The 16,135-nt window shown below is 41.0% G+C and overlaps 1 protein-coding gene across 1 annotated transcript in view; it reads left to right on the top strand.

The window, feature by feature from the left end:
• The window catches only part of LOC119496339 (oxysterol-binding protein-related protein 10-like), a 46,828-nt gene that overhangs the window by 8,841 nt on the left and 21,852 nt on the right, over window positions 1-16,135 (top strand). The window contains exons 3-6 of the mRNA XM_037783560.1: window positions 688-767; window positions 6,972-7,064; window positions 7,478-7,847; window positions 10,304-10,422. Of these exons, the coding sequence (XP_037639488.1) occupies window positions 688-767; window positions 6,972-7,064; window positions 7,478-7,847; window positions 10,304-10,422 (662 nt within the window). The remainder of the gene's footprint in view (window positions 1-687; window positions 768-6,971; window positions 7,065-7,477; window positions 7,848-10,303; window positions 10,423-16,135) is intronic.

Genomic DNA, 16,135 nt, shown 5'->3' with positions numbered 1-16,135 from the left:
TATACTCTCTTATTTTAAGTTTAAAAGATGAATACTAATAGCACACTTGAATAAACTTATTTTTCTGTATGGGGAGAGAGGCAGGTTCGGCTTTCTTACAAACAGTTGTTATTGCCAGAGTTGTTGTGGAGGCAGAAAAATATCTAGTTAAATGTTGCTTTAATATAAAAGAGTGACTTGACAGAGGATCTGCTGAACACGTGAAGAGAATACGCTCAGTGTTACCGACCCAGAGAAAAAGCCCAGGGATGGCTCTTCTCCGGAAATTATAAGTGCTTTAAACTGGACAATTTTCAGATTACCTGTCTCATGCACTACTGTCAGGATATAGTGACCTTTTTTTCATCATATTTGCTCCATTTGCAGGTTTAAGTTGGCCGTTTAGAACATTCTCGAACTCTAGTAAGTATTTAGGCCAGCAGGACGGTGCATGTGGGTCAGGGAATGGTAATGAAGGAACGTCATGTTGGGTATTTTGGACACCAATGGAGCTGTATATATCAGACTTTTCATGAAATCTGTGACAATTTGAAAAATATAGAATAACAGCAGCCCTCCCCTTTGACAGTAAATGCACTGATAATAACTGGCAGAATAACCTTGGATGTGACGGTTATGTCCTGGCTCAGGGACAGACAGCAGGAAACACTCACTTTAATATGTGTCTCTGTGTTCTGTTCCTGTTAGCGCTGGACGCCCAGGAGCAAGAGTTATGGATGACTCAGCTACAGCTGTGTTCCCGACGCCACTCTGACAGCAGCGCCAAGGTACACACACACAGACACACACACACAAGTCCTTAACGCTACTCAAACAGCACTCCAAGTGTATTTAGTCCAAACATTGTTTGTTTGGTAATGATTTCAATATTTTAGTTACAAAATCAACGCACGAGAAATCAGATTTTTACTTTATAATATTTTTGACCGTTTATATATTGAATGTACATACTTGACTTTGGATAATTTTTTGTTATCTTATTTACATTGTTATTGATCTTATTTGTTATAATCTAAGTTTTACTTGATCATGTTTCATTATTATAATAAAAATACATCATTTGGAGTCAAAATTATACAATTTATTTGTTTTTTATTGATTTTATACTGTGCACAATGGTAGAATGTGATGATGCACAGGGTAAATGTCATGACCAAAGTCTCCATTGTGTGCACATAGCCTCCTGTAGTGGACATCAGTAGTATTTTATTGCCAGATTCCCTTTCAAGAGGTAGAAAACCCACTTGGCACACTTTGGTTATCCAAGTGGCCAAATGGAGAATCCGCCTGGTCCTGTCCTCACTAAAACCTTTGTAGAAACTATGTGCTTTCTGCTTTAGCACAGTTGTAGTCAAGGAGTTGCTGAATGAATTCAGTGGCATCTCTGTGCATGGCATCATTGCTATAATGGTGTTATCCACTGTCTTATCTAGAAAACATTTAAAGCGAGGATACAAATGTAAATTTTTCCTTTGGTTCATCACAGTTTACTCAGGTATAGTAACAGTCACAATGTTACTGACACTGGGGATGAATTCTCTGAGGTCTTACCTATCCATAGAGACCAAGATCATGTATATAGACCTGGTAGTTGTGGAGCTATTCTTGATTTATTTTGGGTATGTCTGTCTAGGCGAACCACATCTTCCAGCACCCTATAAGGTTAAGAGTTTAAAGGTTCAAGTACATTGATCTTGAGACTTGCGACTTTCCTTATCGATCCTCTTCTCTGCGCCTTATTGGATTACAGCTATTCCAAATATACAGAGTGGACATTTGGCCGGGCAGACAGGTTTGGTTTCTGGACATAAAGGAGCCAGACTGTATTTCCAGCCACTATATGTTCCAGTCCAGCTGCTCATTACCGTGAGGTTTATCTTATTCAGCATTTCAGTGCTGCTTTACTCCTCTGTTCTCAAACAGCTGAACAGCCGCTGATGCACTTCCAGGTACATTAAAGGTATCACTTACTCCGGTTTATGATGTGTGCTGTGACATTAAAACATTAGAGCTTTTCGTCTCTTCTAAATGGACAAGCTACAGAAACACACACACACAAGCCGCGCGCTTTGATGCTGTTAGTTTGTTTTCTAACTACACCCAATTACACAATTTCCCCCTCGGCTCCATCTCACTCCTGAAAGCCTCCAAACGGCAACATCTGTTCAGTCCTTTTCACACACAGCTAATCCAAGAGCCTAATACCTTCTGCACCTCTCGGTTAGTTTAACTTGCTCCTGCATGTGCTTGCATCGAAATTTGTCAGGTTTTGGTAAATGCATCCTCTCAAAAGCTTCAGAAATTAGAATTTTAAAATGTAAGCCTGCAACATTTTCCTGTTGCTGTTGTCCTGAGGCTCCGATCACACTGCGACGCGTCGCTCCAGGCACAGCCGCTTCAAAAAACGCCCCTTGGCAAAAGGCATCGGGCAAAACAGCTGATGCACCATGTGGAGCGAGGCGGTGTGCTTAACCAGGCGGTCAAATGTGATTAACGTCTCTCTCTCCCTCAAAGACATTAGCCTACATGACACTATCACAACATGACATATGAATTCCATCGTCCCTAGGTAGCCTAGCTATGATGCTAAACGGAGCTGCCGTGGCTGAGGACAGCGACTCAACCGCGGCAGCTCCAAAGGCAGGCTAACCGGTCCGAACACCGGTATGTTTTTTCATCATTAAATTCACTTCTGAGAATATTTGAAGCGCGAAATCAACTGTGTAGATGTGTAATTATGCAATTTTACGAAAAATGTATTGACGTTCGAAGTTGAGAAGCTCCACAAACTGAGAAGAATGATTGCTTCTTGCATGTTCCACAAACGAAAAGCAATATAATATGAGAGTGGTATATAAATGTCGGTTAGCTCGTCTTCCTCAAGGTAGAGAGCTCATCAGGATGCACCAGCTGAGGGGGAGGATGGCAGGACTAATAATACACTTCCTGCATCATTGACGAAAAGTTCTCTCAGTGGCCTACATATGAGGTCAAGTTGAGGAATTGATTTGTCAGCCTAACCACCGGCTCTCAGTGTTCCTTTAGGTTCGGGGAGCAGCCTGTCTGCCGCGCCTGTGATGAGTCAGTCACTGAAGATGTTGGAGTGGGTCTGTATTAGGGCTGCACGATTATGGTCAAAATGATAATCACAGTTATTTTGATCAATATTGAGATCACGAATATTTATCATGATTATTTATTGATTTTAGGGACAAAATATTTTGCACTTTCACATTTAAATAAACAAAGCGCTGCTTTCTCTTCAAAGTTGGGCTACATTTATTCTAATGTACAAATCTTCGCATCAAAATAAGACTGGTTCTTGTTCACAGTGCATCTCCTAGATTCAAAATTAAATTGTACCAAAACACTTGGGCTTGGGAGTTGTTTGTGTTTTTGTCTTTCAACTTTAACCTTTTCACAGTGTGTTTTCAGTTCATCAAAGTTAATTTGAACTTTTTTGGTCGCCTAAAAATGTCTTATTCAGCGTTCGGTTATATTTAGCTCCACCCTCTCGTGTCACTTCTGGTGGAAAGAAAAAGATGGCAATGGTCAAAAACCAAAGTGGCGACGGCCAAAAACCAAGACGGCGACGCAAAAAAAACAAGGTGGTGATGGCTGAACTCGAGGCTTCACCGCAGTCCACAAACCAATGGGTGATGTCATGATGACTACGTCCACTTCCTCTAAATTATCTAAGGGCTTGACAGCTCCCTAAAAGTGAAGCCAAAACGGAGCACGCATTTTAAACATCGCAGTTGATCATGTTCATTTAATTGTGGGAAGCCAAAATCGTGATCGCGATCAATATTTGATTAATTGTGCAGCCCGATACTCTGTATCTAATCTCATACATCAAGCCTGGACCTGTATTTTGCTTTATGCTAAACAAGAATACTAAATCAGCTTCACAAAAGTAAGTTCTTGCAAAGTTTTTAAGCACACAATGTCACCTTTGGGTAACCCCATATTTTTCCAAACCAAAACTCATTGTAGCATACGATTGCATGACAGCTCAATTAGCTGTTTGACAGGGCCGGCTGGCAGATCTACAGAGATCACTGTACACTAGAATGGGTCGGCCGTCTCCAGTGTCAAACTCAGACACTTTGCACGCATTTAAGCGTTGTGCTGCGCTGGAACAACGTCACACTGCTTCTGCCTTTGCTTCTGACAAGCAACGCTCATTATTTGCACAACTTTATGATTTATATGTCTCCCCCATATCAAATTATGCTTCAGGGCTATGGGGCTTCAAAGATTGTAAAATAGCAGATTCTATACAGAACAGAGCTGCACGCAGTTTTTTAGGTGATCATAAGTTTTTTCTCTGTCAGAGAAATATGAGTGATGGACCCAAAGCTTAAGCTGCTAATAATGAAAGCAAGAGTTTAAGTGTATTGTATCAGTGTGCGTGTGTGTATGTGTGTGTGTGTGTGTGTGTATGTGTGTGTGTGTGTGTGTGTGTGTGCATACATGATTTGAACAGTGATAGCATTGTGTCTTGTAATAGCTCTTCTCTTTCTATTTCATCAGCGAGCGCTGATGACTCACCCTCCCCTGAGAGCGACACGTGTGTGAGTGAAGCACGATCTGCGTGTTTGTATGTGTGAGAGTGTCTCAGTGTGCGATAGACAATGCATGGAAAGATAGATCTCCTAATATATCTGCATCTTGGCCAACATACATATATCCTGTGTTTGTGCTTTTTGGAGTTCTCTGCTTGCAAGAGATGGTTCTAACCAGAAAAAAAAAACATTTGTTAAAACACTACGACCACAACAACCTTTGTTTAGTTGTCTCTCAGATGCAAATGCAGAAATGGTGTGACGTTGTTACAGAGCTGCCAAACCCTGTTTTATTTATGGTACGAGGACTTACTGGCTTATAAGGAACGATTGTTCTTAAAGAGACACAACGATGGGAAGACTTCTCCAAAAAGAGGAAATGTCCCTGCTCATTACTCTAAAGGGACAACCTCACATCGGTAGTCCACAAACCAATGGGTGATGGGTTCAAATTAAACAAATCAGTGCATGAGAAGGGAGGAAAGCAAGCCAATGAGTAAAGTCAAGAGAATAAACACAGAAGGCTCTTCTCATGATCCTGATCATTCCAATACACAGATATCTTCAAAACCATTTAGCCATCTGGAATGAAGCCAAGCGGTGAGTGAGAGTCGTGTGAAAATGGTCGGCGAACGTGGAGAGTAATTTCCTCTCACGCAGGCGCAGAACGTACATGGTAGTGGTCTTTGCGGTGTGTTCAAGTGCAACTTTTTGGCCAAAACAAAGGCGATGTGAGGCGACGTAGCTGGCGGCTTTGGTCGCCACTAGTTCTCCGATGCCGGCTTGGTGTGTCCCCAGCTTTATATACAGTCTATGATTGGCACCTACCACAGATGGGGAAACACAAAAGGCTGAACAGGGTGAACATTAAAACAAGCTGAAATCATTTGTCAAAGTATAATTATAATTGGTTGACAGTGCAAAAATACAATCAGAATTGAACGCAAAGTTGAACCTGCAGTGGATTTCTTTGGTTGCAGTGGTTCCGTTTATACACATTATGTAGAACGTGTCTGACTGAGCCCCGAAGACCAGAGATCAGAGGCATTAATGTGTATAGTTTCTGGGAACTGGATAAAGACAGAGGAAATAGCTGTAGTCACTGTTGGACTCACAAGTATGAGTGCGAATGTGGCAGACATTCATCACAGCTCATCTCACACACTCATTAAACAAGCTGAGATGTCCCAGTGGCTCTGCTCTGCAGTAGCAATGTCAGTACTAATTACCTCCTGGGGTCACAGAGAAAACCTCATCATCTCTCTTCCACTGACTATAGTCTCTTTCCTTTCTGCCTTTCTTCCTTTGTTCGCTCTTTCTTCATCATCCAGAAGAAGTCAAACTTTCTCACACTGTGCTCTTTCTCACAGTGTCTTTCTGGTGTTCCTCACTTCCCACTTTTATCGCCCTTAAACTACCTTTCTCTCTCCATTCAAATTCTCCCTACCTACGCACTCTAATCTCTATCTGTTCACAACCAGGGCTGGTAGTCTAAGACCCCTTTAAACCAAAACGTGGCAACCACAGAGGCCATCACTGATTCTGTTTACTGAAGGTCTCACCAGAATCGAGTGGCGTCAATCACAGCATCCACTCTGTATCTTGTGGCAAAAGTCTGACATAGTCAAAGAGAAAATGTGATGCCCTTTCTGTGTCACTACAGCGAGGAGGTAGAGGTGACAAATCACTGCTTCCCCATCAGACGGTGAGCGGTTACCATGATGCTGCGGTTTTCTTGATTATTAACTTCTTTTACCCAACAGACCTGGTACCGTGTTCGTCTGAGCTGTGTGTTAAAACACTGCCTTTAAAAACTTCATAAAAGATGTTTCTAAAAGATGAGGCCTTAACGTCACTAAAACAACACTCCAAGTGTATTTTGTCCAAACAATGTTTGTTTACAAAATCGACGCACAAGAAATTGTATTTTTACTTTTATAATATTTCTGACCATTTTTATATTGAATGTACATACTGTTATTATCTAAGTTTTACTTGATCATATTTCATTATTATAATAAAACTACTCCATTTGGAGTCAAAATTATACAATTTAGTTGTTTTTTATTGATTTCATACTGTGCACAATGGTAGAATGTGATGATGCACAGGGTAAATGTCATGACCAAAGGCTCCATTGTGTGTACATAGCCTCCTGTAGTGGATATCAGTAGTATTTTATAGCCAGATTCCCTTTCAAGAGGTAGAAAACCCATTTGGCACACTTTGGGATGGGTGGACTCTCTGAGGTCTTACCTATCCATAGAGACCAAGATCATGCATGTAGACCTGGTAGTTGTGGAGCTATTCTTGATTTATTTTGGGTGTGTCTGTCTAGGCAAACCACACCTTCCAGCACCATAGGGCTTAAGAGGTTAATAATTAGTTTGTCTCTGTGTGTAGGTGATGATCCAGGCTGAAGGGCAGCAGAAGAACCTGGTCAACTCTATTGAGTCCCTACCGCCTCGAGGTGGAGCCCTCTCTTCTCTGGATGAGGTAGCATGTCATGTATTGTGTGTACAGGGTAGATAAGGAACCAATGCAGGCTGTTCTCATACACTGTTTGTAGCTATACCTACCAAAGGTAATGCACTGTAAATGCGTACTTTACAAAATCAATTTGTATGTAATCCAGGAGGTCGGGGTGGATGGGTGGGTCCAAAAACACCAAACTTTCACCCAAGAGACCGCTTTCCGTGTTCCATGTGAAACCAGAAGTCAATGTTGATTTATTTGTCACGTTTTTCTTGCTTTTTCTTTTGCACCACCTGGGCACAAAACACTTAGCTTTTTTTTTTAAACATATAGCTGAGACTTAAATGTTACTGTTGGTCAAACTGGAAGCATCTCCTCCTGGTCCTCCTTCTCACCTTCTTTCCCTTCTCTCTTTCCTCTTCCCATTTATCAAGGACCTGCTCATTTTAAAGGCCACTTCTGCAGCCACTTTGAGCTGCCTGGGGGAGTGCCTCACTCTGCTGCAGCACAATGTTGTCCAGGCCCTCAACCAGAACCAAAACCACAGCCCTAGCCCCAGCCTCAACCGTAGCTCGGCTGGTTTGAATCAGGCCGCTACGACAGAAAGAGTCAAGACGTGGAGTCAGCGATGCAGCTCCAGCGTGAACCAGGTCGAGCCTGGTGGCCTCAGGTCCAGCAGTCAAAGCCCGACTCCCAGCTTCAGTGAGAGTCTGAGTCCCAAAGACAGCAGCTGCAGTTTAAGACGAGGAAGTGGCCACAACCACAACCACATCCAGAGCCAGAGTCATGGCCGTGAACATGCAGGTGAGTTGAGCTATGGCTGCTCAAATTTGACTAATCAGTGGAGGAAAGGATGAATCTTTTTGTCTCTTTGACCTCATCTCCACCTGGTATTAACATGTAATACATTATCTGAATTGAGAAAGAGCTGGTAAATCAGATGTAAATGCATGCAGAATGCAGTCACAAATGCAAGTGGATCTTCCGGGAACCACTGCTGGAGGTGGTCTGGTTTGTATTGTTTAACTCTCATCTTAACGTAAATGACATCTGTACAGAATTGCTTTTTAATTTTTCCAAAAATTAGATAATATTTATGCCGGGAGTGCAGTTAGTGACGGTGTGGGCTCTATGGTAGTGGGGGTGGGGCTTAGTGAAGAGTCAATACTGGACCAATTTCAAAATATGTTGTCCCCATTAGTCACCAGAACATGGGAAAATAGGGTCCAGGTTGGAAAATACCAAAGTTACCCTTTAAAAGCACTTTCACCAAAGGCGGTGCAGGTTTGAAGAATGATGTACATAATATGTCCGCATGACTGAAGGTTGCATTTACTGACTGTTGTTTGTGGAGTCAGTACAGAACATAGATAAGGAGGCAGTTCGTATAATATGGCCTCACACAGAAAAATTTACCAATTTTCGAAACTACAGTGGTATAATGAACACAAACCAACTTTCTCATACAACCTGCAATGATGAGTGCGGAAACCCAAATCAGAGACAAATCGTAACGCAGCATGATATACTGAATCTAACATTTTCAAAGCAGTTGAACGTGTATGCATATATAAAATATCACCATGATCAATTGCTGATAAAAGCATTGTCTGAATTAATTTATTCCTTGCAGCAAAAGAAAAACAGCATTTGTTTCTATAATTGAAACTTTACCCAGATTTTTTATTTTTTTCGCAAGACACTTGATATGGTGTTTAAAAGACAGATTGTCTTCTAGGAAAAACATTTTTTTTTTGTAAATTGAGACTCAAATCCCTTTATTATTTAAAGTAACAATCTGATCTCAATCTGATCAATTTTGCACTTTCTAAAGATGAGGCCTAAATATATAATATGCTGTCGTCCGCATAAAATTTTTATTTTGTATTAATAACACAACACAAACTAATGATATGAATTGTAAACAGAATAGGACCCAATATGGACCCTTGTGGGACACCATTTTGTATTTTTGAAAAGCTAGAAAACAAATCATCAACTTGCACTTTGCCTTCTCCGCAACCGCAAGTAGTTTTCGACCAATTTAATTTTTTTTGAAGACAGCTTTATGTTAACCAGCCTCTGTAACAAAACAGTTGTTCTATAGTCCAGCTGAAGTTGAAATCTGCCACTTTAGAATATTTCTAAGCTTGGAAGACAAGGAGGACTCTGAAGAAGACTACAAGCTGGAACGCTGATTTTTTTCCCTTCTCCATCCACCAGTAGGTGAAATTGTGCTGGAAATCCATACAAAGCTGAAAAACCAACAAGGAAAACAAAGTGAAGAGTTGAAGGTCCATATAGAAATGTAGATTTAAAGAAATTTGTACAGAAGTCATAGACCTCAGTGGCACTTCAAGTTTCTCCATCAGCTGCATGTTTGCTTCCTATTTGTCTGTCAACAAGCTCCGAGAGACTGTGGGAGTGTAGAAGCTTGTTAAAATATCGTCTGACTGGCGGTGCACTATGTCCCCTCATAAGCTCTCCAGGAGAGCACATTTGCCCAATTACAGAAAATGAGTCTCATTTTTCTTGTTTGCTCTGCTTGTGTAACATAACCCAGCATGCAAGTTTGTAAATTTAACAAGAGGCATATTGTTTTCATTTTGTTCTTCACTCTTTGTCTGTTGGTGTATTGTTGGCAGGATGCAGTAGTTTGCCTCTCTGCACATTAGTCAGTGTGTGCTGGCAGGGTGAATGATTCTAAATGTTTTGGGTCAATGGGCTAAAAGCTGGATGGAATCCATAAAACATAAAGTTATACAGTCATACGGATTCTTTATAGCTGTTTGAAGGATGTGATGTACATTGGAGTCAAAAGCATCTATGACCAACCTGGGCTCAAAGCCCGAGGTCATATGGTTATGATCCGTTTGCTAGCCAGCTCAAAAGTGTGCTTTTTCTCACCAGAACCTCGTTCATTTTTGCTTTATTTGAAGGTCAGGCAGCTTGACAGCATGCTTTGATTGCCATCTGTGTGCCCTAACAATGGAAACATGAGTTGGTTTGTCTGCTCAACAAACCAGATCTATTGGATTAAAGCAATATGTCACTATTTGACAGAACAGACAGAAACTTTGTGGGTGTTTATGATCCCCAAAGGATGATTCTTGATTATTTTTGTGAGCCTCAGTCTTTCTTGTAGGACCCCCATCAAGTTGTGGTTAGGTGACAAATGTAATGCATTCTAATGCAGGAATCAAGATTTGGAAAACATTTTTTTTGGTTAATTGTTTTGGTGGTTTTTCCTTTCCCTCCAGATGGTTCCACTGGATGGTCCAGATCTCTTTCTGAGAAGCAGGTGAAAAATGGCGCACAAACACCTCTCTCCTCCTCTATCTGGCCTTCTACCACTCCAACACACAAGGACCCTTCTGAGGTAATCCAAACCATTACTTTATCATACATCTCCTTGTTTGGTGTGCTTATTTTATAACACATAACGGCAATGTATGTAAATTACATTGCTGTTCGATAATACAGCTACACCTGATGTTGTTTACTGGCAGAAGAGAGTTGCTCGTGACACAACGCGGTTTGACCTGCGCTCGCCTCACATCACAACACGCTGCGCCCGAAGTTGGGCTTTGATCGATGCAGCAAATTAGTCATCGTGGCGCAAACTATTGGAAATAACGGAGTTCAGAGCGCAGTGGTGGCGTTGTCGCGTTGTGTCTGAAAAGACCTTCAGTGAGTGAGAGAAGGAGACAGAAATGGAGAGTACGAAGAGAAAGAAATACTCAAGCAGGAGCAAAAATAGATAAAAACTGAGGAATATTAGTAGATTCACAAGCCAAGTTCACACCAGAGGGGCGAATTATTCAGTTTTCTTTCCTGAGAATTAAAAAAAAAATCAAAAGTTTAACATACAAATGCTGTTGCAGTGTACTTATTTATTTTCATTGTTTTAAAGTCACCATAATGCAGGAAACAAAGTCTCTGAAACTCACATTTTTCTAGGGGAGGACCTCTAGACACCTCACTTGAATTCCTACCTTTTTTTTTTTTTAAATTTCAAGGTTGGCAAGTATGTTTTCAGGTTCATACTTGTATTTTGTTGTTTACATGCTTTAATGTTCAAAAAACATGTTAGCTCAGTGTTTAGGTGACCAAATCAGTGAGAGTTAGAGTCTATGGACACTCAAGTATCAAACATGAGGTAACCAGAATCAGGGACAGAGAGACAGGAAATTCCACCAAAAAAAGGACTTTATTTTAGATGAACTTCCCCTTTAAAATCATCAAATGGTGTATTTTAGACACACTGGTTGAAACAGGGGAACAGGTCTGGCTGGTAGCAGGACAAACAGAGAAATGTGCTTCCTCCTCCTCCTAGTTATAGCAGCACTGATTGCAGATTGAGCTCACCTGTGTCTCGTTGCCTCCAAACAGCACAGGTGAGCCTGTAGCTCCTCTCTGAGCTCATCAGGATGATGGCAGACACGAAACACTTTCTAACGCTCAGCTAGCTAGCGGGGATGCCAGTTTGTGGAGGTTCTAAACTCCAAAAACGTTGTAGCAAATGTTCAATGTTTAATATTGTAAAATTGTCAATATTCTACACAGTTGATTTCTTGCCTCAAAAAGGGTCAGAAGTGAATTTAATGATGAAATAGCTGTGAAAAATGTGAAAAAGGAGCTGTTTTTGGCTGCTGTTGTTGTGACCGTAGCCTGTACCGTTCCAGCGCTTTGCATTGTGGGATACGGTAGGTGATGTAGACTGGTCCAATGCCTACTGAGATTTTTTCCAAATCAGTACGACATCTGGGTATTTTTGGCATACTGGAGATTTTGCTTTTTTTTTTCGCATACTGCATACTACATTTTGTCCAAATCAGTACGTACTACTAGTATAGTATGATGTTCCGGATACAGCCTCTGAGTCTGCTCTGATTGGTTTGCAAGAAAACTATGGCGTACCCAGGCGGCCACCTCCGGGTCTTAAAAGTGAAACAAATGCTGAAGTGCTTTAAACTTGCATTCTTTCTAATAGCCAGCAGGGGGCGACTCCTCTGGTTGCTAAAAGAAGTCTGATTGTATAGAAGTCTATGAGAAAATGAGTTTATGGTCTCAATCTCCTTTTTCAAGTCTTCTTCAATACAGCATGATGTTCATTTAGTAAATTATGGTCCCATTTAGAGTCAAATAGACCATAAAGCAGGGGATGCTTTAGGGCGTGGCTACCTTGTGATTGACATGTCGCTACCACGGCATTGTCTGGTCTGGGAGTTTAACCCTTTCACGGTATGTGTTCAGTTCATGAAAGTTAATCAAAACGTTTTGGTCACCTAAATTGGGAGTGAACTGTAGAAACAGACTGACCAGAACTATAAATATGGCTAGCAAAGATACAGCAAGACCGCTGATACAAATAAATATACACTAGTGGTACTTGACTGGCTGCTTGTTGGCTTTTTCCAGATCTAAACGTGTCACAATTTGCGTCACAGTTTCAACAGTCTGTCCAATAAATTTCCCATGGTCCTTTGTGTGTTTCCACAGTCTCAGCAGAGTGACAGCTGCTTCATTTCTCTTGACCTCCCTCGCTAACTCTGATTGACACCACATAGCATCCGTCCACTTCATGCGGCCAGGCCTTCTTAATTTTCTGATCAACTTAGATTCGGTGCCATCCTGCTGACTGACTCACTTAGACAGCACACACTGTGTGATGATGGAAGCTCATTCTTCACCGTGGAAATTAGATTTTAAAAACCTAATCGCAAGGTCCACTTTCTATCTTTGTGAGTAGGTTTCCTGTACATTATGGTCTTTATGCCATATTAGTCTTACATCAACATCTTATCCTGTACCTGAGTAGTTAATACAAATGCAGGGCCACGTACATCCATTATACCCTACAGATATAAGTGACCTATATCTAAAAATCATAAACCAAGCATCCACTCATGCAGCTCTTTGTGAAGCGGAGAGGACTGTCAGCCCCTCAGTGCATCTCTCTGTCTCTGTGATTCCCTTTGTGTGGACGAGCAGGGCAGTAAAGAACAGCTGTATAGAGCTCTGCCACCACCATTAGGCGGGCAGTAAATATCACTTAGAGGGGAAGAGGACAGTGCTATATTACACCTAGAAAGTAGACCCTCACATGATGAGAGAGAAGAGTAAACTATCTGCTTTCAGACCACCTACACATCCACAGCAAAGTGACTGGATGACAGAAAATAGAGCAAAACGTTATCCTTCCTTTTAGCCTCATTTCATCTCTAAAACAGTATTTTTTCCCAACACCAGGAGGCGCCACATATTACAAGCCTGTGCATGATCATGACACAGTTGTGTATGCTTGTCCATCTGTTAGTTCCTCCTATTATATTATTTAGTTCACATATTAAGCGGGGGGTCTGTGCATCCTCTGAGCGTCAAACAATTTCCTGCTCTGGGGAAATTTTATGCACCAATCTATGGTGGAAATGTTTTTATTTATGTAAAGGAAAACACAAAATTCAGGTGACACGTAACAATTGAAAATAAGGTGACACTTCATTTTACAGGTCTGCAAATTTCATGATAATTATTTGATAATTAGCAACTAACCTATTTTAAATTTCATTGGAATTACTGCCAAATTACCACAATATTTACCTCAAAATCTATCAAAAATTACTTTATTATTAACATTATTTAATAATTATATGCTAAAATAGCATCTATGTTTATAATAGATATAAAATAAAAAAATAAAAGTCCACAGTCAAGTCCCAAGTCAAGACAGCCAAACAAAGTAATTTTCGATACATTTTGATGTAAATATTGGGGTAATTCGTCAATAATTCCAAAGAAATTTAAAACAGGTTACTTGCTAATTATCACCTAATTACCATGAAATGTGCGGACCTGTAAAATGAAGTGTTACTGGAAAAAAAATGGAATATAATGCTGTATTGCTTTCAAATATTTATTCTCCTATAGATCAACTTTTCTCATTATTATTATTATCCCTGCTGTGTCTATGAGTCACATTCTTCTCTGCTACTTTTTATTATTGCAAAATCTCCCGGCGCAGCTCAGCACAAGGCGGAAGAGAGATACAGCACATCCCTATCCATAATATTCAAGTGTGCCCAAAATACCACAACCTCTCAGAGAACAGAGATATGTGGGATACGAGCTATTAAAAGTCCAGGGGGTTATAAATTAATTAAAATTAATTATCAGTGAGGTGAATCGGTGCCACGTGCACATTTAAGGAAGTAACTTCCCCCCAAACAAAAGACAGAAAAGAGGAGGGAAGAGTAAAGCATGCCTACATGTGTGCTGACTCAACAGAGATATCATTAAATGAGAAAAGTTGATCTAGAGGAGAAAACATATTTGAAAGACACTTGATGACGTTTGATGGGCTGCCACTAGACACAAGGCACCTGATTGGACGATCGCTTTCCCTCGTGGGCTGCTGCTCCCAGCTTTCAAACCAGAACCAACACGACGGCTCATTTGGAAACGTTCTTCTCTTACATTACGAAAATACCGAAAAGTGTTTCTGAAAACATTTTATGCCAGAAATAAGCCATGCAGTCGCTGAATCTGTCTTTATTTTGGATCAACAACGCTTAGTTCAAAAGTTTCTAAGGAGTTTCCGGAGGCGGCGAGTCGCGTCAGACGCCTATGATTTGCATAAAGTAGCCTAGACCTCAATTTTATACAAATGAGGAGCGGCCAATGTGACGCCCCGTCTCTCTAATCGCGCCACCACGCTACCAGAAGGCACAATTCAGACAATGAATGGGAAGTGTGGAAAGGACGGAGGGGCTGTGCATGAATTTTGTGTCTTCCTTTAAATAAATAAAGACATTTCCACCATAAATTGGTGCATAAATATTCACCAGAATGCAGGAAATGGGGTTTTTGATGCTAAAAACTCTACTGAGGGAGGACATCCAGACCCCCACTTAATTTGCGTCACTCCCAATGTTGAAACAAAACCTATGCCCATGGCGAGTGACTCATAGATGTGGGATAACAAAAGTTTTAAAAGTGTTTGCAATTAATAAATACTTATACAGTAAGTCCTATAATCAGTGTAAGCCATTTATCAGTACATTAAGTCTGGTGCAGTGCAGACAAGATGAGCAGTTTTTAATCAAGGTGCATCAGCTGTGTGATTTGCTGCACGCGACCATGAAGGCTTGGAATCGTGACACACATGGCAGACTCCGTTTCACTGCGCTGGGCAGAGAAGCCACTCGAGCGCAGCACACTGCAAACACAATATTGTCAGAGGAGAGGAGAACATCGGGGTGATGCTGTCGGTCTCTCAGCGGGGAAATCAACCCATCTTTAATGACGTGTAGGTGTTGGTGCAGCAGATGTGTGTGTCAGCAGGCAGTGGAGTGTGACAGTTAGAGGAGGTTTTGTTCCCCGGCGCTCGCTGACAACAATATCTTCATAGTTTACTTAATGAAGCTTTTGGGTATATGATCCGAACACAAAGGACTGCCAATGTACTGCACCCAGACTGTTGGACCACTGTTGCATACATCTTATACATCCATGGTCTGTGGTCTATTGGACATCCATTTTGGAAGTCCTTGACATGAAAAAGTTTGAGATTGTGTCCATGTGCTGGATTTTTCTAACTTCCATTTATGTCCATCGCTCACTTTATGCTCCTCTCTGATTAATAAATAAATAAGTAAGTAGTTATAATATGCATATTTATAATATTTTTATCGTTCAACACAGGCCATTAATAGTAGAGACATTAAATAGAACAGAAATAATTTAGTTTTGCTTTTGTACAGCACTTTGTAGGCGGACGTTTTACTGGCGTCCGGTAGACTCTTTCAGTCCAAAATGGCGGAAGCGTAGCTCTGCTGCTGGACGCTGACGTTGCAATGGAACGACCAATTGGCTTTCACTTCTTATCAATATACGTTTTTTGGTATCAATACTGCTTTCCAGGATGCCCTGCATACATTAAAAACAAGAAACAATGTAGTGTGGAACTGGGACACAGCTGTGGTCCTTTACTACCACTCTACTCTAGCCTGGCCTGAAAATGAAGTGCCTTGCTCAAGAGAAGTCAGGAAACTTGTGAGGAGGAGCACACCTTTCCTGCTTTCTTGTCCTCC

This window comes from Sebastes umbrosus, chromosome 11 (genome assembly GCF_015220745.1).
Source record: "Sebastes umbrosus isolate fSebUmb1 chromosome 11, fSebUmb1.pri, whole genome shotgun sequence".
NCBI classification, from domain to species: Eukaryota; Metazoa; Chordata; class Actinopteri; order Perciformes; family Sebastidae; genus Sebastes; species Sebastes umbrosus.
This window is presented reverse-complemented; position numbering and strand designations above follow the sequence as displayed.